At 36.2% G+C, this 21,881-nt stretch overlaps 1 protein-coding gene across 10 annotated transcripts in view; it reads right to left on the bottom strand.

Moving 5' to 3' along the window:
* LOC129652815 (craniofacial development protein 2-like) overlaps window positions 1-21,881 on the bottom strand; it is a 641,831-nt gene that overhangs the window by 63,198 nt on the left and 556,752 nt on the right. For 6 of the 10 annotated variants that reach the window (XR_008714779.1, XR_008714772.1, XR_008714781.1 and 3 more), the window contains one exon: window positions 3,383-3,439. Coding sequence is in view for 2 of the 10 variants with exons in the window: in XM_055581827.1 (XP_055437802.1) it covers window positions 3,383-3,400 (18 nt within the window). In the remaining 8 variants the exon portion in view is untranslated. Of the gene's footprint in view, window positions 1-2,441; window positions 2,661-3,382; window positions 3,440-21,881 lie in introns of all 10 variants that reach the window. The other 4 variants (XR_008714789.1, XR_008714769.1, XR_008714759.1 and 1 more) reach the window with 2 other exon arrangements.

The following is a 21,881-nucleotide window of genomic DNA, read 5'->3' on the forward strand; positions in this document are numbered from 1 at the left end:
TCATTCCCAGGAGTTTATTTTGTAATCTACAATAACCTAGAACTTTTTCAATCAAAATGATATAAAATGATTACATCTCATTTTTATTTTCTTAGTTATCTAACTCTGTATGTGACTTATCCCAGCATGTTTTACCTCTCCTTTAAAAGTAAAAAAATGTTACCTGGAATTTTAATCTTTGTCTTCTTCTCTACTGCAAGTCTGCAGATTCATTTTGATATTTGGCAAAACTAATACAATTATGTAAAGTTTAAAAATAAAATAAAATTTTAAAAAAAATTAAAGTAAGATATTTAGGAAATCATCAGGCTAAAAGCATTCTGATGAAACTCTAAAAGAGAAATAAATTCCAAAAGAATATTGGAGACGCCACCCGCAAAGGACATAGTTATCTGGGGAAAAGGAGGCAAAAAAAAGAAGAACTTAGTAACTGTTAAAAGGAAGAGTGGTATGACACACTGGCAGAGGACTCCCACTGCACCATTCTGGCTTTGATTCTGCATCCACTCCTGTAGGTTTTGCATTTTATTTAGACTCTGAGGTCCCCAACCTCCAGGATCTAATGCTATGACCTGAGGTGGAGCTTATGTAATAATAACAGAAATAAACTGTACAATAAATGTAAGGCACTTGAATTATCCCCTCTACCCCCAGTCCATGGAAAAATTGTCTTCCATGAAACTGGTTCTTGGTGCCAAAAAGGTTGGGGACAACTGATGTAGAGGGTCATCTAATGCGACAACAGCCCCTGAGTGCCTCCCAGAGGAGGCAGAATACTCAGAGTACAAGAAAGGAGGTGAAAGAAACACCTGTGCTGGGAAGGTCGACTACATCAGGGGAGGATGATTCTAAGGGAAAATCCTCTCTGCTTTCCACATTCAAATTGTACCAACTCGGAGTTCAACAAGCACAGGCCACAATATGGAACTGATCCTACATCACATCATGCACTGACCATTTCAAGGAATAAAGCATCAGGCATTGCAGGCACAAGGAATTCATTGCATAACAATGGTTCCTGAGGAATTCTACTTTTTAACACAAATTTTCCACTTAAGATTTTCATGAGAAAAATAATAGACCCATAAATTAAATATGCTAACATTATTCTGTGGTACAAATACCTGTCCGGCATTTTAGAGATCCGCACTAGTGGTGATTGGGGAACACTATTGCTACTCTATAAACTATATGACCAAAGAAATTGATGATTAAAATGTGCACGTATTATGAGACAGTGTGTTTATTGTAGTAACTGAATGAACAATATACTATGGTCAAAATTCTTATTCTTACATTTCCTAATTTTGCAATATATTCACAATTGTGTATGTTACAAAAAATCTACTGTCATCGAATATAGTTACAGAAATGGTAAGTGGCTATGTAACAACTGAACAGGGAATTGAAAATGACAATAATAATAACCAGAGCAGAGTGTCCAAATTAGGTTTATGGCTGCCAGTAGATTCTAAGGACATTTTGTATTGTTTTGCTCTATTTATTTTAAGAAGACAATTTTATATGCTGCTACTTGACTGCAATTAAATTTCTAGAAAGATTGCAAAGGGAGCAAAAGTATCAGTGGTAAATTGACTTGGGAAAATTTAAGTAAACCTACGAATAATTCTGAGTTTTTACAATTCTAAGAACAGCAAACATATACAAAGAGTAAAAAAGATAAAAATAATGAAAAGAAAATAGATGAAAGTAAATGTATCAACTAGTAACATAAAACTATTTTATGTTTAAAACACAGTATATATTTCAGATACATCTTTAGGAAAAAATGGGTTGTTGCAGAAGCTAGGAAATCATGTTCTAACCCAGAAAAATATTAGCATTTCAATGATGCTATGTGTTTTGAGATTTTGCTGCTTTCGTATTTATAATACAAAATATTTTCCTTGGGTTCCTATAGGTTTAAAATGGAAGCAAAGTACTCTCAATTGACATTTAAATGTTTTTCTTTCTCTGCCTCTGTTACCCATACTATTTTCTATAATTTTGTCCATAAAATTTCATGATCAAATATTGACACATAAAAGTGAAATCAATCTAAAAATATGACAATCTGAAGAAGTACAACTAATACTCTTCAAAAGTAAACATTTGGTATATTTAGAGTGTTATGCTCCACAAACTTTGGATTATGTGCCTGGCCTATTAAAAACATATTGCTCATATAAACAAATTAATTTAGGAATGTGAAAATGATTATCCTTCATAAGTACATTTCTCACTGACTCTAAACTATCTTAGTTTTCTCCTACTGCATTTCCTTACTATCCTTTTGTTCTTTTATTTAAATGATAATTATACACATACATTGTAAATACATTTTAATACTCTCTATACTATAGGTGCTGTAAATTAAATCACAATTTCTAACAATACCTAGACAGAAATAAAAATGGAAGGATGTGTGTGTGTTTACTCACTCAGTCGTGTCCAAGTCTTTGCAACCCCCTGGACTGTAGCCCACCATGCTAGTCTATCCATTGAATTCTCCATGCAACAATATTGGAATGGGTTGACAGTCCCTTCTCCCGGGGATATTCCCGATGCAGAGATGGAATCTGGGTCTCCTGCATTACAGGCAGATTCTTTATCATCTGAGCCACCAGAACCTGAAGGTATTTGCTCTAATGAAACAATTCCTGCAATGTTGTTCAGGAGAAGAAATTTTTACTATTCTTTTTGCTTGTTTTTATTACAAGATGCTCTATGTACAAGAGAAAGGAAGTGACTTCCTCTGACAGCATTAGGTATCTGAGATTGTAAGAAATCTTCATTCTCTCATTTTAAAGAAAACAAATGACTTAACCCAAGGACGTAACAATGGCAAGGTAATCAGGGAAACTTTGACAAATTAAGTATCTATGTAATGTAGATACTTGTTCTGGATTATGCATAGAAAACCATATTAGGCTATGCATTAATGATAAAGGAAACATTTTATCACATGAATAAAAGTAAAAATGAAAGCTTATGAATGTTTTAATACTATGAAATCAGTAAACATCTTGTTCTCTATGGTCATATAAAAATTTTAAAAGCTAAGTAGGTATAACATTGAATTGTAATATGCTCACATAATTTTTCGATATATTTTGCATTTTCCTAATTTTTTAAAAAGTGTTATAGGTTACACTTTTTAAAACAAAATCTAACACATTTTTCTTAAAAGTTTAAGTTGTCTAAGGGTCATTTAAAATGAAAGTTACTAAATTAGTATGCAAATAAGGATAAATTAAATGATGCAATGTTTCTGTCATTTTATACTTTGAAGTAAAGTCTCTAGTGAGAGCATTTTTAAACCAATGTAATTTTCTAGCTTTAAATGTATATTTATTAACAGTGTTAAAATGAAATCACTCACCTGAATGAAGCAAAACATCCTGAATCAGCATAGAAATTTGAGTGCCATTGACAGAATCTGAAATTTAAAAATTAATAATTTATCATGTTTGTTCAACCTCAAATCAACATTTCCTACAACTAACTCAATGGCTCAATATTTCAATATAATTATACATAAACTCTTCTTGATGAAGTTAAAAGAGAGTAAAAAACTGGCTTAAAATTCAACATTCAAAAAAACTAGATAATGGCATCTGATCCCATCACTTCATGGCAAATAGACAGGGAAACAATGAAAACAGTGATAGACTTTATTTTCTTGTGCTCTAAAATCACTGTGGGTGGTGACTGCAGCCATGAAATTAAAACATGTTTGCTCCTTGGAAGAAAAGCAATGACAAACCTAGAAGTGAAAGGAAATGAAGTCGCTCAGTCATGTCCAAATCTTTGTGACCCCATAGACTGTAGCCTGCCAGGCTCCTCCATCCATGGGATTTTCTAGGCAAGAATACAGGAATGGGTTGCCATTTCCTTCTCCAGGGGATCTTCCTGACCCAGGGATCAAACCCAGATCTCCCACATTGCAGACAGATTCTTTATCATCTGAACCACTAGGGAATCCTAGACAGCATATTAAAAAGCAGAGATATTACTTTGCAAAGAAATGTCCAGATAGTCAAAGCTATGGATTTTCCAGTAGTCAAGTACAGATGTGAGAAATGGACAATAAAAAAAGGCTGAGCGACAAAGAATTGATACCTTCAAACTGTGGTGCTGGAGAAGACTACTGAGTGTCCCTTGGGAGATCAGACCAGTCAATCCTAAAGGAAATCAACTCTAAATAGTCATTGGAAGGAATGAGGCTAAAGCTCTAATACTTTGGCCCCCTGATGTGAAGAGCCAATTCATTGGAAAAAATTACTGCTGCCTTGGAAGATTGAAGGCAGGAGGAGAAGGGGCAACAGAGGATGATTTGGTAGGATGGCATCACCGACTCAGTGGACATGAGTTTGAGCAAACTTCAGGAGATGATGAAGCCTGGAGTGCTGCGGTCCATGGGTCACAAACAGTAGGACATGACTGAGCAACTGAACAACTCATTTGCTTCTATTGTATACAAAACTATTAAGGATCTTAGGCTCAGATGGGTAAAATACATAAAGTTCAAAAATTGTTTAAAACACTATCCTAACACTTTAAAAAAGCACTACATTCATATGTATTTCAGTTCAGTTCAGTTCAGTTGCTCAGTAGTGTCTGACTCTTTGCTACCCCATGAATCGCAGCACGCCAGGCCTCCCTGTCCATCACCAACTCCCAGAGTTCACTCAGACTCACGTCCATCGAGTCAGTGATGCCATCCAGCCACCTCATCCTCTGTCGTCCCCTTCTCCTCCTGCCCTCAATCCCTCCCAGCATCAGAGTCTTTTCCAATGAGTTAACTCTTCGCATGAGGTGGCCAAAGTACTGGAGTTTCAGCTTTAGCATCATTCCTTCCAAAGAAATCCCAGGGCTGATCTCCTTCAGAATAGACTGGTTGGCTCTCCTTGCAGTCCAAGGGACTCTCAAGAGTCTTCTCCAACACCACAGTTCAAAAGCAAAACCACTAGACCATTCAGGTATGACCTAAATCAAATCCCTTATGATTATACAGTGGAAGTAAGAAATAGATGTGATAGATAGAGTGCCTGATTAACTATGGAATGAGGTTCGTAGGTATTTATTTAAATATAAATTCCTCATGTTTGTAACAGGTTTGCAGTGACTTTTTTAACCTAAGATTCTAATATGTCACCATGACTACTTATCATTGCCTGTTAGAGAAATATTGTCAAAGAAATATATTCAAGAACTACTGTTACTATTTCTAAGAGTGAAGTCAGATTTATCAATGCATTTGGGCAGTAAAAACATTTTTCAGAAAAATTCTTCCAGTCATGTGTTTAAGCTTGGTATAATTATGATATATATGGAGAAGAGTTTGTTTTAAAACTATTTTTTGTAATGAATTTTTGTAATGAATTTATATACCCAATTCAAGGTCTATTATATCCTCTCTACACTATGTGTTTAATCCTTATATCAATTTATACACTGAATTTCCCTCAGCCCCAAACTGTTTCAAATATCTTTTAGCTTAGTAGCAGATTATCTATATTTATCACATAATTTCATTTGCACCATTACTCTTTCAATCACAGCACCTGGCATAGAAGTCACTTATTCTTGCTAGTGTGTTGGTCAGCCTGGAAAATGACCTTCAATTAACTCTTCATTAGTTATTTCAAGAAGGTGCTCAACAATGTTCTGAAGATGTCATCAATTACTTGTGCCTTGTGTGCAAATGCTTGGAGAATCCGTAGCAATGGGAGTAAACAGGAGAGCATAAATTCCTTCTCAGGCCAAAGAAATCTCAAGTAAATACATGATATTAAAAGCAAAGATAAAAAATACTCAAAAAATCATCACTTTCAAATTATTTTACTATATTTTACTACTATCTATGCATGTTCTGATGTAAATTATACAGTTGCTATGTAATCTTTCCTCCAATTTTACAACCATAACAACAAGGTCCTTGGACTGGTCTGAAGTCTTGTGTCAATGCAAAAATTGCACCCGACAGACAGACAAGGAAGACTTAATTTAAGACTATTGCAATAAGGAACACTTGCCAAAACTGAGTCTAAACTCAACTCCCACTGAAATAAAAAGCAAAACATCCTATAGGATGGATAAAAAACAAGTTCTTACTGTATAGCACAGAGAACTATATTCAATATCCTGTGATAAAACCTATTGGAAAATAGTATAAAGTAGAATATCTATATACATATAACCACATCATTATGCTGTAGGGCAGAGAGAAACACAACATTGTAAATCAACTATACTTCAGTGAAAATAAAGAAAATCAAAGAAAAAGAAAAATATGATAGGGTTTTAAAAGTTGGAATGAGACTACTTTACTCCTTCCATGTTTACTAATTCGCTGAAAAAAAAAAAATCAGTGTTCTCTTAGCTTCATGTTTAGAAGCAATTTTGCAGCTTGGAGTAAGGAACCCTTGTCTAGAGAAGTTAGGCTCCTACCTTCCTGCACAGGAAATTGGAGATAGATGTGCTATCTTTCTTGATGATTACTTATCAAAAGGATGTCTCCCAAGTCCTTGAGAAAGACATTCCTGGGTTGTAAAACAGGCAAAGGCTGTTTAAAAGATTTACATTTCAAAGATGCAGAGAAAGGATTTATAGTGACAAGTTTTCTAAAGTAAAGGGAGGTCAGGGGTCTAGAGTCAGGAAATAGCCTCTTTAAAATTAAGTCAAGCTATGGGTAATGTTAAGGTTCCCTTGGCCAGTCACTTGTACTAATTATCTTTTAATGTTAAATCAATCTATGGAGGCAAAAGTTTACATGTGTTTTCCTATTATTTCATGGCTGATTTAAAAAGAAATAATAACTCTTAAATGCATCAGGAATAAATTTAGATTTAATATAAAGTGTCATTTTCTCATTCAAATGCTACTTGTATCAGAGACATTACTTTGCCAACAAAGGTCCATCTAGTCAAAGCTATGGTTTTTCCAGTAGTCATGTATGGATGTGAGAGTTGGACCATAAAGAAAGCTGAGCACCGAAGAATTGATGCTTTTGAACTGTGGTGTTGGAGAAGACTCTTGAGAGTTCATCCAACCAGTCAATCCTAAAGGAAATCAGTTCTGAATATTCATTAGAAGGACTGATGCTGAAACTCCCAATACTTTGGCTACCTGATGCAAAGAACTGACTCGTTGGAAAAGACCCCGATGCTGGGAAAGATTGATAGCAGGAGGAGAAGAAGGCAACAGAGGATGATATGGTTGGATGGCATCACTGATTCAATGGACATGAGTTTGAGTAAACTCTGGGAGTTGTGATGTAGAGGTAGGCCTGGCATGCTGCAGTTCATGAGATCACAAAGAGTTGGACACAACTGAGCGACTGAACTCATAGTGATAACTGTATCATATAGTACATTTTATATGAAATTGCAATTGTATTTGCATCTTTTATCTTTTCACAGTATATATGCCCATCTCTGCACCAATAAGTGATATTTTGTAATATTTCATTTTTAATTATTTTTTATTGCAGTATGGTTGATTAATAATGATGTATTAATTTCTTCTGTACAGCAAAGTGAGTTGGTTATACCTATGCATATATTAATTCTTTTTTAGATTTTATTCTCATACAGATCATTAGAGTACTGATTAGAATTTCCTGTGTTTTATAGTAGGTTCTTGTTAATTATATATTTTATGTAATATTTTAAGACAAATTATTCTGTAGTATATTATCAAGTGAAAAACAAAAATTACACAACCTGAAAGTTTAGAATTGTGTTTTAATCAGGGCATGACTAAGGACTATAGCTTGGGATACAGCTCTGATAGCTCTGAGGAACTGTTCTAAAGAGATAAGCCAGGAGCAAGGATATATAGGAGTTTTTGCTGAAAATAAAACAGGTAGTTGAAAATCCAAAGAAAGAAAGTGAAGTCACTCAGTCATGTCTGATTCTTTGTGACCCTATGGACTGTAGCCTACCAGGTTCCTCTAGCTATGGGATTTTCCAGGCAAGAATACTAGAGTGGGTTGCCATTTCCTTCTCCAGGAGATCTTCCTGACCCAGGGATTGAACCCTGGTCTCCTCCATTGTAGGCAGACACTTTACCATCTGAGCCACCAGGGAAGTACTGAACATCCAAAGATTACAGCTAATCACAAAAAACAGACATCTCAAGTTAATGATTTTAGTGCTTTACTATGTAGGAAGATGCAAGAGTCTGGGCTCATTAAAATTATTCCTTTGATATGCATCTCAACTATCTAGGACCAGTATCCTGTTTTTCTCCATCCTGATTTCCCATCAGGGCATAGCCATGCGGGCAACTGTGGTGGCTGATGGCTTCATAGATGCAACATTGTTGGCTTATTGAAATAGCAGGTGGCATTTTTTTGTCCACAATATTCTTTCTATATTCCAGATATTTCTAGACTGTTATTGCATTTTTATTTTATTTATTTATTTTTTTATTGGTTCATATGATTCTTTTTTTTTTAATTTTATTTTTAAACTTTACATAATTGTATTAGTTTTGCCAAATACCAAAATGAATCTGCCACAGGTATACATGTGTTCCCCATCCTGAACACATACACATAAGTCCTACAAATTTTTAATCACTTTCTCATGTAAATCTCAGTTAGCTTTTTATTTAAATTTTATTGTGTACAGGAATGTGCTTGAGATAATGTATTTCTTAAAATAGTTAAGATGCATAGGTCTACTTTATATTCTATTTTATATTTATTTTATATTTTATATAAATATTTTATATTATATATTATATTTTATATTTTATATGTAGGTCTATTTTATATTTATAAGTAGGATGTTACATAGTCATACAGATTTCACAAATCACAAAAATTTATATATTGAAATATATTTTTGTCTTTTGTTTTTTGGTTTCATTTTTATAATACAACTTATACTATTTGGTTATTTGGTCATTGTGTATATAACTGTAGTTTAATACTAGAATAGGTAATTCACCTAAGCTTAGTTTATCCTGCTTTTTTTGAAAAGAAATCAAAAGAATATGGCAAGTTCCAACAAAAAGATCCATAAATTATACAGGTAATTTAGAATAAACACAAAAAACATCATTCAAACTGTCAGCCAAACAGCTGCTGTGCTAATTAGGAAAGGAAAATTTGATGTACAGTACATCTGTATTCCTTTTTCTGATCATAGCTCATTAGAGATTTCATCTGTTGACACCAAAAGCTAGTTCTATAAAGTATGATGGATGCAGTTAAAAAATAAAGTACTAACATATAGTTGTCTATAAATAAAATGAAAGTGTTGTACAGGGTTTTAATTATATACAGTAAGATGTGACATTTACTTTTTGATGGGCTTCATACAATGCATTTTTGTCTATTTGAAACTATGTAATTATAATATAATTATTTTAATATTAGAAGTAATTATTCAGTTGTTACTTGTATTTGGTTAATTAGGCTTCCACTTGCTAATGCAGCACTATTATGCTTTTTTCATCAGAACTGGTTACATAATCATCTATTTTGTAATTTTAGAAAATGACAAAAGTAATCACACTCTTATTTCAGATTATTAAATGAGAGATTACTGTGGTTCATTGGACAAGATTTCATGAAGCAACGACCATGGTTCCAACAATTCCAGGTGTGCGTCTTTGAACAAAATGCTGTGCCCTGTATGTTGCTATTTCCAATAGAGTACTTTAAAGTCATCAAAGTCTCTTCAGCTCTGTTCAGTTTCCATGCTGTTTCATAAAATTTTCAAACAATTGTTAAGTGTGGTGAACAAGTGGATATCCCAGAAACATTCTTCAGTATTTGATTAAGTGGTCATGTGACACACTTATATTTAAAGTACTAATCTCTGCCTTAGCTTGGACTACTATAATAAAATACCATATATTTGTGGCTTAAGAATTTAGACATTTATCTCTCCCAGTTCTGGAGAGTGAGTAGTCCAAAATCAGGGTATCAGCATGATTAAGTTCCAGTGCAAGCACTCTTCCTGACTTGCAGATGTTTGTTTGTTTGTTTTTTCCTGCTATATCCTCATATAGTACAGAGGGAGACTCTGGTGTCTTTCTCCTCTTATCCGATCACTTATCTCATCATGGAGATTCTACTTGAGTGATTCATCTAGCCCTAATTACTTCCCGAGGCACCATCTACTAATACCATTATGTTAGGCATTAGAATTTCAAGGTATGAATTGGGGCTGGACACAACATTCAATCCGTAACATAAATCTATGTACTTCCTCTAAATTTCTACCATATTCTTCCCTTTCACGGGTAATACAAGATTAGCATTTTATATCCCCTAAACTCTACATTTAGAAAGCTAAGACCAACCTAGGCAGCATGTTAAAAAGCAGAGACATAACTTTGCCAACAAAGTTCCATCCAGTCAAAGCTATGTCTTTTCCAGTAGTCATATATGGATGTAAGAGTTGGACTATAAAGAAAGCTGAGCACCGAAGAAGTGATGCTTTTGAACTATGGTGTTGGAGAAGACTCTTGAGAGTCCATTGGACTGCAAGGAGATCCAACCAGTCAATCCTAAAGGAGATCAGTCCTTAATATTCATTTGAAGGACTGATGTTGAAACTCTAATATTTTGGCCACCTGATGCGAAGAGCTGACTCATTTGAAAAGATCCTGATGCTTGGAAAGATTGAAGGCAGGAAGAGAAGGGGACAACAGAGGATAAGATGGTTGGATGGCATCACCAACTCAATGGACATGAGTTTGAGCAAGCTCCAGGAGTTGGTGATGGACAGGGAAGCCTGGTATGCTGCAGTCCATTGGGTCACAAAGAATAGGACATGACTGAGCTACTGAACTGAACTGAACTGAAACTCTATGTAGATCAAAGTAAGAAAAAGGTGGTTAAATAATAAAGTTTATATGTAATAAAAGTTCAATGAAATGAAGACTCGATGTTCACCAAAGTGAAATAAGGAAATATTTCCATAAGAACTGGAAGAATTTAATTTTTTAATCTTATTTTGAGGTTTATGGTTAGTTCTGTTTTATCACTTATTTCTTCCATTCAAAAATCACTTTGCAGAAAACTATGTGTGACTAGAATTAGGTAAAGCTGAAGAAGAATTCCTAGAAAGTAGAAAGTAAAGATCCTGGAGGCTTTAAAGAGAAATTGAGAAAACATTCAGTCTTTAAGATGAAAAAAACAAAATGCACATGACTGGGCACCTAAGCGGAGAAGGCAATGGCACCCCACTCCAGTACTCTTGCCTGGAAAATCCCATGGACGGAGGAGCCTGGTAGGCTACAGTCCATGGGGTCACGAAGAGTCGGTCACGAATGAGTGACTTCACTTTCACTTTTCACTTTCATGCATTGGAGAAGGAAATGGCAACCCACTCCAGTGTTCTTGCCTGGAGAATCCCAGGGATGGGGGAGCCTGGTGGGCTGCCATCTATGGGGTCGCACAGAGTCGGACACGACTGAAGCAACTTGGCGGCAGCAGCAGGGCACCTAAGTGTCCTCCTATGTGGTTACCTTACCACCCCACTGCCCACTCACTACCTACCACTCTCATTTACAGAAGTCAATATGTTTCCTCTTCTATTTTCAGTGGGGTTTGAAAAAATTACAACATGCTTCCTTGGTGGCTCAGATAGTAAAGAACCTGCCTCCAATGTGGGAGATACAGGTTTGACTTCCAGGTCAGGAAGAGCCCCCGGAGAAGGAAATGACAACCCAGTTGGTTGCCTGGAAAATCCCATGGACAGGGGAGCCTGAAAGACTGCAATGGACTAATACTGGGTTGATAACATCTTCACTTCTGTGGTTTAAAAATTTATCAAGGAGTTTGTTTCAATCACAAGCTTGAGCAGCAAGAATGGGGAAAAAATGATGTTGAAGAGCAATCTTCATTCTTTTTAACTCTTTGTACTACTCTGTCCAGAAATGATATACTAGCTCAATATTGACCAAAACATATTTGGTATATAGTGAGAAGAGGGACTTGGGTAAAGTTTTAACTCACATTTGTTATATTTTTGTTTTGCACATGAAAACATTATTATGCAACAGTGAACTACAAGTAAATAAGTCATAATACCATTGCTTGTAACCAAGTCTTGAAAACCACTCTGGTGCCTAAACTTTTCTTAAATATTTTTAAAAGAAGACAATAGAACATAGAGGATTAAAAGATTTAACATCACACATAAATTAAGACCTGCCTTCTTTTTTGAATCTGTGGTTGGAAATATAAATTACTGAGTCTAACTTGTTACAGTTCAAATGAAGTTGAAGACTAGTAACCTATTGAAGTATTTTTAAGTCAAGTTAAAATAAAAAGTTGTAAAGATTAATTGGAAGTGGTCAAAAAGGTGATGGTAGGAGTGAGAATTCACATTTCAGGAATCAGGGAACTTAAATGGACTTGAATGGGTGAATTTAATGCAGATGACCATTATATCTACTACTATGGGCAAGAATCTTTTAAAAGAAATGGAGTAGCCATCAGAGTAAATACAAGAGTCCTAAATGCAGCACTTGGATTCAATGTCAAAAATGACAGAAAGATCTCTATTTGATTTGTAGGAAAATCATTCAACATCACAGTTATCCAAGTCTATGCCCCAACTAGTAATGCCAAAGAAGCTGAAGTTGAACAGTTCTATGAAGACCTACAAGACCATTTACAACTAACACCTAAAACAGATGTCCTTTTCATGATAAGGGACTGGAATACAAAAGTAGGAAGTCAAGAAATACCTGGAGTAACAAGCAAATTTGGCATTGGAGTACAAAGTGAAGCAGGGCAAAGGCTAACAGAGTTTTGCCAAGAGGAAGCACTGGTAATAGCAAACACTGTCTTCCAACAACACAAGAGAAAACTCTACACATGGACATCACCAGATGGTCAATATTGACATCAGATTGATTATATTCTTTGCAGTCAAAGGTGGAAAAGCTCTATACAGTCAGCAAAAACAAGACTGGAGTTGACTGTGGCTCAGATCATGAACTCCTTATTGCCAAATTCAGACTTAAATTAAAGAAAGTAGGGAAAACCAATAGACTATTCAGATATGACCTAAATAAAATCCCTTAAAATTATACAGTGGCAATGACAAATAGATTCAAGGGATTAGATCTGATAGATTGCCTGAAGAACTACAGACAGAGGTTCATGATATTGTACAAGAAGCAGTTATCAAGACCATCCACAAGAAAAAGAAAAGTAAAAAGGCAAATTGGTTGTCTAAGGAGGCTTTACAAATAGCTGAGAAAAGAAGAGAAGCTAAAGGCAAAGGAGAAAAGGAAAGATATACCCATTTGGATACAGAGATCAAAAGAATAGCAAATATAAGGAAGTCTTCCTCAGTAATAAACATAAACAAATAGAGGAAAACAATAGAATGGAAAAGACTAGAGATCTTTTCAAGAAAATTAGAGATTCCAAGGGAATATTCATGCAAAGATGGGCACAATAAAGGACAAAAATGGAATGGGCCTAACAGAAGCAGATGATATTAAGAAGAGGTGGCAAGAATACACAGTTAACTACATAAAAAAAGATCTTCATCACCCAGATAACCACAATGGTATGGTCAGTCACCTAAAGCCAGGCATGCTGGAATGCAAAGTCAAGTGGGCCCTATATGAACAAAGCTAGTGGAGGGGATGGAGTTCCAGTTGAGCTATTTCAAATCCTAAAAGATGATGCTGTGAAAGTGCTGCACTCAATATGCCAGAAAATTTGGAAAACTTAGCAGTGGCCACAGGACTGGAAAAAGTCAGTTTTCATTCCAATCCCAAAGAAAGGCAAAGCTAAAGAAGGTTCAAACTACCACAGAAATGCACTCATCTCACACACCGGAAAAATAATGCTCAAAATTCTCCAAGCCACGCTTTAACGGTATGTGAACCATGGACTTCCAGATGTTTAAGCAGGATTTTAAAAAGGCAGAGGAAGCAGAGATCAAATTGCCAACATCCTCTGTATCATTGAAAAAGTGAGAGTCCCAGAAAAATATCTACTCTGCTTCATTGACTATGACAAAGCCTTTGACTGTGTGGATCACAACAAACTGGAAAATTCTTCAAGAGATGGGAATACCAGACCACATGACCTACCTCTTGAGAAATCTGTATGCAGGTGAAGAAGTAACAGTTAGAACTGCACATGGAACACCAGACTGGTTACAAATAGGAAAAGGAGTATGTCAAGGCTATATGTTGTCACCCTGCTTATTTAACTTATATGCAGAGTATATCATGTGAAATGTCAATGTCAGGCTGGATGAAGCACAAGATAGAATCAAGATCACTAGGGAAAATATCAATAACCTGAGATATGCAGATGACACCACTCTTAGGTCAGAAAGTGAAGAACTAAAAAGCGTCTTGATGAATGTATAAGAGGAGACTAAAAAAGTTAACTTAAACTCAATATTCAGGAAACTAAGATCACGGCATCCAATTGCATCACTTCATGTCATATAGATGGGGAAATTATGGAAACAGTGAGAGGCTTTATTTCTTGGGCTCCAAAATCACAGCAGATGGTGACTGCAGCCATAAAATTAAAAGACTCTTGCTCCGTGGAACAAAAACTATGACCCACCTAGACAGCATGTTTAAAAGCAGAGACATTACTTTGCCAACAAGGTCTGTCTAGCCAAAGCTATGGTTTTTCCAGTAGTCATGTATGGATGTGAGAGTTGGACTATAAAGAAAGCTAAGCACCAAAGAATTGATGCTTTTGAACTGTGGTGTTGGAGAAGACTCTTGAGAGTCCCTTGGACAGCAAGGAGACCCAACCAGTCAATACTAAAGGAAAACAGTCCTAAATATTCATTGGAAGGACGGATGCTGAAGCTGAAACTCCAATACTTTGGCCACTTGATGCAAAGAACTGACTTATTTAAACGACCCTGATTCTGGGAAAGATTAAAGGTGGAAAGAGAAGGGGACAAGAGAGAATGGTTGGATGGCATCACCCACTCGATGGACATGAGTTTGAGTGAACTCTGGGAGTTGGTGATAGATGGGGAAGCCTGGTATTCTGCTGTCCATGGGGTCAGAAAGAGTTGGACACAACTGGGCGACTGATCTGAAATGAACTGAAGGATTAATTTTCACTCAACATAACAGCTTGTATCACATAGTCTCTGGCATTTTAAAAAATCCTGACCTCTTGACTTAATGAACTTCCTATTTGACATTGTGTTTTAACATTTCATGACATTTTGAAGGCTGTTTTTATGACAGCTTTCTGAGGTACTTTAAAACAACAATGTTAACACCAAAAACATTTTAAAAATGCTTGTCAAGGGCAATTTAGGATAGACAAATATTTATGAAAATAAATTTGGGAATACACAATTACCCTAAATCAGTTGGTATTTTTTTGCTTTGGCATTATATAATCTTTTTTCTAATGACTTCAATATGTTAAGGTAACTTCCAAAAGAGATGGATATAGTCTCTGTTTTCAATTCCCAAAAATGACATATAAAATATACATGCATTAGATCTTTTTACTTTTATTATTGACATAAAGGAGCTATATCCTGAAATATTCCAGCAATTTTCATTGTTTTTAAAACTAGTCTAAAATAGGGAATTAAGAATATGTATAAATCTCCCAACTTTAGTTCTTGGCTTCATTTGAATAAAGCCTAGCTCTTGATGAATTTCTATAAAATTAATAACAATAACAACAGAAATGACAAAAACAAAAATAACATGTGGGAATTTACATTGGAAAAGGAGAACCAAGGAAAAATCTTGAAAAAATAAAATCAGTTCAGATTGAATCAGATTGTCAAATTACAGGCCAGATGACATAGAACATTATCTACTGACCTGATTAATTTGGGTAATTACTTTGACTACAAAAGTTGTCAATGATTAATTGTATTCTAATAGATTCCCCCACCCTAGTATGTGAGAATATTACTCTTACTGAGTTGGAGAGAAGAATAATTTAAACAGGAAAAACACTGTATTTTTAATCTACAAATTGCATCAACACTTAGGAGGTCTAAATACCCAAAATCCTTTAGCTCAGTGCAGGAAACCCGACACGATTTAGCACATGTATTGGACTCAATGTTCATCATGAGCTTGCAGGCAAGATGTCAAACAAAGCTGTGGTCTTATCTGAAGGCTTGACTGAGAGTAAGAGACTGCATCTGAGTTGCCCTGTGGTTATTGGTAGGACAGTTTCTCATCATGTGGATATCTCAATGAGCTTTCCTAATGTCACAGCAAATGGCTTCCGTAGGACAATGCAAGATAAAGATAAGACAACACCAAAGACCGCTTTGGTGACCATCAATTTTGATAACTTAATTTCAGGCTGACATCCCATAATTTCTGCCATAGTTTTTGTAAGAAATGAATCAGTAAGTCTAGCAAACACTAAGGGCAGGAAGGATTAACAATTGTGCCAGTAAGCAGCTGTAACTGGAAGTAACACTAGTGTCTGTCTACCAAACTATCAGAGCCACGCTGTCATTTTTGTTCACTCAGTCATGTCTGACTCTTGGCAACACCCTGGAATGCAGCATGACAGGCTTCTCTGTCCTTCACTATTTCCTGCAGTTTGTTCAAACTCAAGTCCATTGAATTAGTGATGCCATCCAACCATCTCATCCTCTATCGTCCACTTTTCCTCTTGCCCTCTATCTTTCCTAGCAGAAGGGTCTTTTTCAATGAGTTGGCTCTTTGCATCAGGTGCCCAAATTATTGGAGCTTCAGCTTCAGCATTAATCCTCCCAATGAATATTCAGGGTGGCCAGTATCCAGGCTCCCCTGTCCATGGGGATTCTCCAGGCAAGAATACTATAGTGGGTTACCATGCCCTCCTCCAGGGGATCTTCCCAACCCAGGGATCAAACACAGGTTTCCCACATTGCAGTCAGATTCTTTACCATCTGAGCCTTGAGGGAAGCCCAATTTCCTTTAGGATTGACAGATTTGATCTCCTTGCTAGTTTGAGAACCCCAATTAGAGCCATGTATATGTCCACTAAGTACTTCAGCAAAATAAAGGACAGATATATTTTAAACATAAAATGCAATGTCTTTGGCAATGAAAAAGATTGCTGGCACATATATACAGTACTATGAATTCATCAAAATCTTATAATATTTTATGCATATTAATAGATAATATATCACTTTTTAGCAGAACAACTGAAGTACACAGTACAAGAAAAGAAGACTGCTGCTCTGGGAATTGGAGATAGCCGGCACTGCAGTTATAGGCTTATTTGCATACAATCCAAGGCCTGCTTTGGGCTTCTTGATGGCTCAGCAGGTAAAGAATCTGCCAGCAATGAAGGAGATACTAGAGACTCTTGGGTTCTGCCCTTGGGTTGGGAAGATCCCCTGGAGGAGGGAATGGCAAACCATTCCAGTGTTCTTGCTGGGAAAAAGACCCAAGGTCAGAAGAGCCTGAGGGGCTACAGTCCATGGGGTCACACACACACACACACACACACACACACACACAGAGCCTGCTACGGAATTCATTTAAGAAAGACAGGCACTAATGGGTTCCAAAAATTAGTGACAGAAACAACAATTAGTGATAGATTCTGCTTTTCACCTTCAAGATGAAACCCCATAAATGTAGGAATTCACCATGAAGAAGGACAGAGAGAGATTCTCTGGGATTCCAATTATCTTGTGTTATAGAATAACTTTATTTAAGTATTAAATACTATTTCTTGTATTCCTCCAGTTAAGTCTATTATTTCAAATATATTTACAGAAAATGATGTAAAAATAAAGGGTACATGTGACTCTCAGTAGAATAGTTATCAAAATTAATTGCTATAATTTTAAAAATTATATCTGACAAGAGGAATTTTCCTTATTAGACATTAAAAGCGTGGGAATTTAAATAGAACAAAGTCATTCAAGCATTCATGTATGGAAAAAGAATTTTAAAAATGAAAATCATCATACTTCATATCCAGATACTAAATGCTAGAAAAGAATTGTCTAGAATAGTTGAAGGAAAAAGCTTGTGGTTCAACCCTTTAAAACTCAGCCATACATCATCTACATAGAACTGTACAAAAATGGTCTTGATAACCAGGATAACCATAATGGTGTGGTCACACATCTAGAACTAGACATCCTGGAGTGTGAAGTCAGGTGGGCCTTGGGAAGCATTACCATCAGTACAGCTAGTCTAAGTGACTGAATTCCAGCTGAGTTATTTAAAATACTAAAAGTTGATAGTGTTAAAGTGCTGCATTCAATATGTCAGCAAATCTGGAAAACCCAGCAGTGGCCCCAGGACTGGAAAATGTCAGTTTTCATCCCAATTCCAAAGAAGGGCAGTGCTAAAAATTGTTCCAACTATCAGACAATTTTGCTCACTTCCCAAGCTAGCAAGGTTACACTCAACATTCTTTAAGCTAGATTTCAGAAGTCTGTGAATCAGGAACTTCCAGATGTACAGCTGGGTTTAGGAAAGGCAGAAGTACCAGAGATCAAATTGCCAACAGTGTGATTTGCATCTATTTCAATGCAAATAGATGGGGAAACAATGGAAACTGTGACAGATTTTCTTCTCAGCTCCAAAATTACTACGGATGTTGAGTGCAACCTTAAAATTAGAAGACACTTGCTTCCTGGAGAGAAGGCTACAACAAACCTAGGCAACATCTTAAAAAGTAAAGACATCACTTTTCTGGCAAATATCCACATGGTCAAAGCTATGCTTTTTCCAGTTGTTATGTATGGATGTGATGGTTGGACCATAAAGAAGACTGAGTGCAAAAGAACTGATGCTGCCAAAATGTGGTGCTGGAGAAGACTCTTGAGAGTCACTTGGACAGCAAGGAGATCAAACAAGTCAATCCTAAAGGAAATAAACCCTGAATAGTCATTGAAAGGACTGATGCTGAAGCTGAAACTCCAATAGTTTGGCCACCTGATGCTAAGAGCTGACTCATTGGAAAAGATTGTAATGCTGGGAAAGACAGAGGGGAGGAGGAGTAGGGGTGACAGAGGATGAGATGGTTGAGTGGCATCACTGATTCAATGGGCATGAGTCTGAGCAAACTCCAGGAGATGGTGAGGGACAAAGAGGCCTGGTGTGCTGCAGTCCATGGGATCACAAAGAGTAGGATATGTGTCGATAACTGAACAGCAACAACAAAGGCAGCAAAGAAAGAATTTGATTTGCCTACTGAACCCAGGAGAGGGTTGTGCTCTGGAAACAGTGGCTGCTAGAAATAAGCACTAGGATTTCAGGGGAGGATTCTGGTAGTCAGAAGTCAGTATATGGCATAAGCAACCTCTTGCTACATTCTACCTCATTTCCTATATCTGGTTTTTAGGATTTAATCTCCAAGCAAAAAACAAAAACAGATAAATGTTTAATCAAAAGAACTAAAGGAATTGTGTCAAGTCCAGAAAACTGGACCACACACTGGGTTCCCAGATCCAGTCTTTCCATTTTCTGTACTCATGAGATAAACTAGCGTGGTCTGTTCTCTTCCAGAACACAGGGAAGCATGCCAGATAAAAAGCACAAGGCACTGACAGAGGCTCTCACTTGGTCTTCTACATCACCACCACTTTTACTAATTTTAATTTCCTGTCTTCTCTGAAAACCTTTGCCCTCCATGTCAAATGCTGCCACTTTTAAAGGCTTATGTCAAATCTTGCCTCAATTTCTATGCCATCTTCCTATTTATCCTTTTGTGTCTGTCTCTCTCACTTCTCACACTAAGGTTAATTCACTATTTTATGAACTTTTGAACTCCTTAATTTGGTCCCATCATTTCTTTAAAAATCTTCCATGATATTTACATGCTATCTAAATAGTTCACATGACTGAGAAAGGCCTGCATTATCTGGATACTAAACTCTTCCATAGTTAACACATGGAAACACTACTTCTTACTCTCTAAGTTGCACCTCACCCTCCAAACCTCTCTCTTTATCCATATTGGCTTCCTCTAAGGTGTCTGAACATGTTTCCTAACTGTAGATCTTCAAAGTGGCTGAAACCTTAGCCTCACTCTCAATTGCTTGCCCAGCTAAGCTCTACTCAATGTCAAGAGTAGCAACAAGTCCTATTAAAAAGGGACTTAATGAGGAAGACTTTGGTAAATCACTGACTGGCTGGGTTCTCCTATCACAGGCTTTGTGGAACCTTGAACATCATTGCAGCACTTGGTAAAGCTTATCCAAGAGAATTGCCACAGGCGGAAACCAATCAACACAAGAAAAGAAAGCATGACTGAATTACTACCACAGCATTATGATCTGAAAAGGACAATTTCTCCAGATTCTGCATATCTATCTATCTGCAAGGAGATCCAACCAGTCCATCCTAAAGAAGATCAGTCCCAAGTATTCATTGGAAGGACTGATGCTAAAGCTGAAACACCAATACTTTGGCCACCTGATGCGAAGAGCTGACTCATTTGAAAAGGCTCTGATGCTGGGAAAGAAGGAAGGCAGGAGGAGAAGGGGACGACAGAGGATGAGATGATTGGATGGCATCACTGACTCAATGGACATGAAAGTGAAGTCGCTCAGTCATGTCCGACTGTTAGTGACCCCATGGACTGCAGCCCACCAGGCTCCTCCATCCATGGGATTTTCCAGGCAAGAGTACTGGAGTGGGGTGCCATTGCCTTCTCCAAATGGTGGCCAGACAAAGCAAAATGGCCATCAAAAATCACAACACAGAACACAGAGTTAAAACACACACATATAAACCTGGCAGTCCTCATCAGACACTCCCTTAAATACAAGAAAATAGTCTCTCAGAAAACCTCCTATAGAGACATATGAGTTTGGGCAAACTCTGGGAGTTGGTGATGGACTGGGAAGCATGACGTTCTCTGGTCCATGGGGTTGGAAAGAGTCGGACATGACTGAGTGACTGAACTGAACTGAAACATCTGTCTAGTTACATAGTTTTATTTTTAATACCTATCCATAGATAATCATATCTATCCATCCATAGATAAATCAATGCATATAAATTAAGTTAGTAAAGATTCTATCAAGAGAAGTAACAGTTCTGGTCAAGACTATTTAATTATTTGTTTTTCTATGAATAAATTGTCTCTAGTTACACTCAGGAAGAACTGATAACAAAAGCTGCGCTAGGAAAGGGAACAATGTTATGAGGGGCCAGAGCATAACAAGAATTCACTGTAAATGTTTAGTCCCTGGAACTTTTGAATTTTGACCCATGGCTATGCTTTATCTACTGAGAGTATTTTTTTTAAGTATATTAGCAAAAAGATAATGATATTGTTAAAAATTGACTTTAATGCTTATTTCATGGTCTGATAATTTACATTGCTAATATAGCTACATTAGGTTTTAGAGAAATATGTCAGAAAATATGACAAAATCTGGAGCAGTTTTATTTCTTGCAAAAAGCATCAGGACATTACAAAATTAAAGCATGTCTGAATATCTAGTAAATTTGAGTCTCAGATACTAGCAGTATTTAGTAGAGAAAGGCATTTAATACCTAAGCCTGTACATTTGTATTTTGAATATGAAAGTGGAGTTACTATTTCCTTGTCTTTAGAATTATTAAAATCGGTGACAGAACTTTATATAAAGCATATGTCAAAGGCTAATACTAAATAAAAGCATGTTTATTTTTCTCACTGTGATAACTTGAGACATTTTTATGGTAGTTTAATTAAAAAAGTAAACATATATAATTATGAAAAATTACTATAAAATATTGATAATTGTCAAGATTGCTTCAAAGCCAAATGTGTTTGTTACTTCCTTCCAAAACATATAATCAAATTATATTGCCTGTTTTTAAATATATTGTTCATATTTTTCAGTAGCTAGCATGAAATAAACATAAGTAAAATTCTATCATTTGTTTTTCATATAAAACTCACAATAATATATGTC

The sequence above is a fragment of the Bubalus kerabau genome, chromosome 5, assembly GCF_029407905.1.
Source record: "Bubalus kerabau isolate K-KA32 ecotype Philippines breed swamp buffalo chromosome 5, PCC_UOA_SB_1v2, whole genome shotgun sequence".
In the NCBI taxonomy this organism is placed as follows: Eukaryota; Metazoa; Chordata; class Mammalia; order Artiodactyla; family Bovidae; genus Bubalus; species Bubalus kerabau.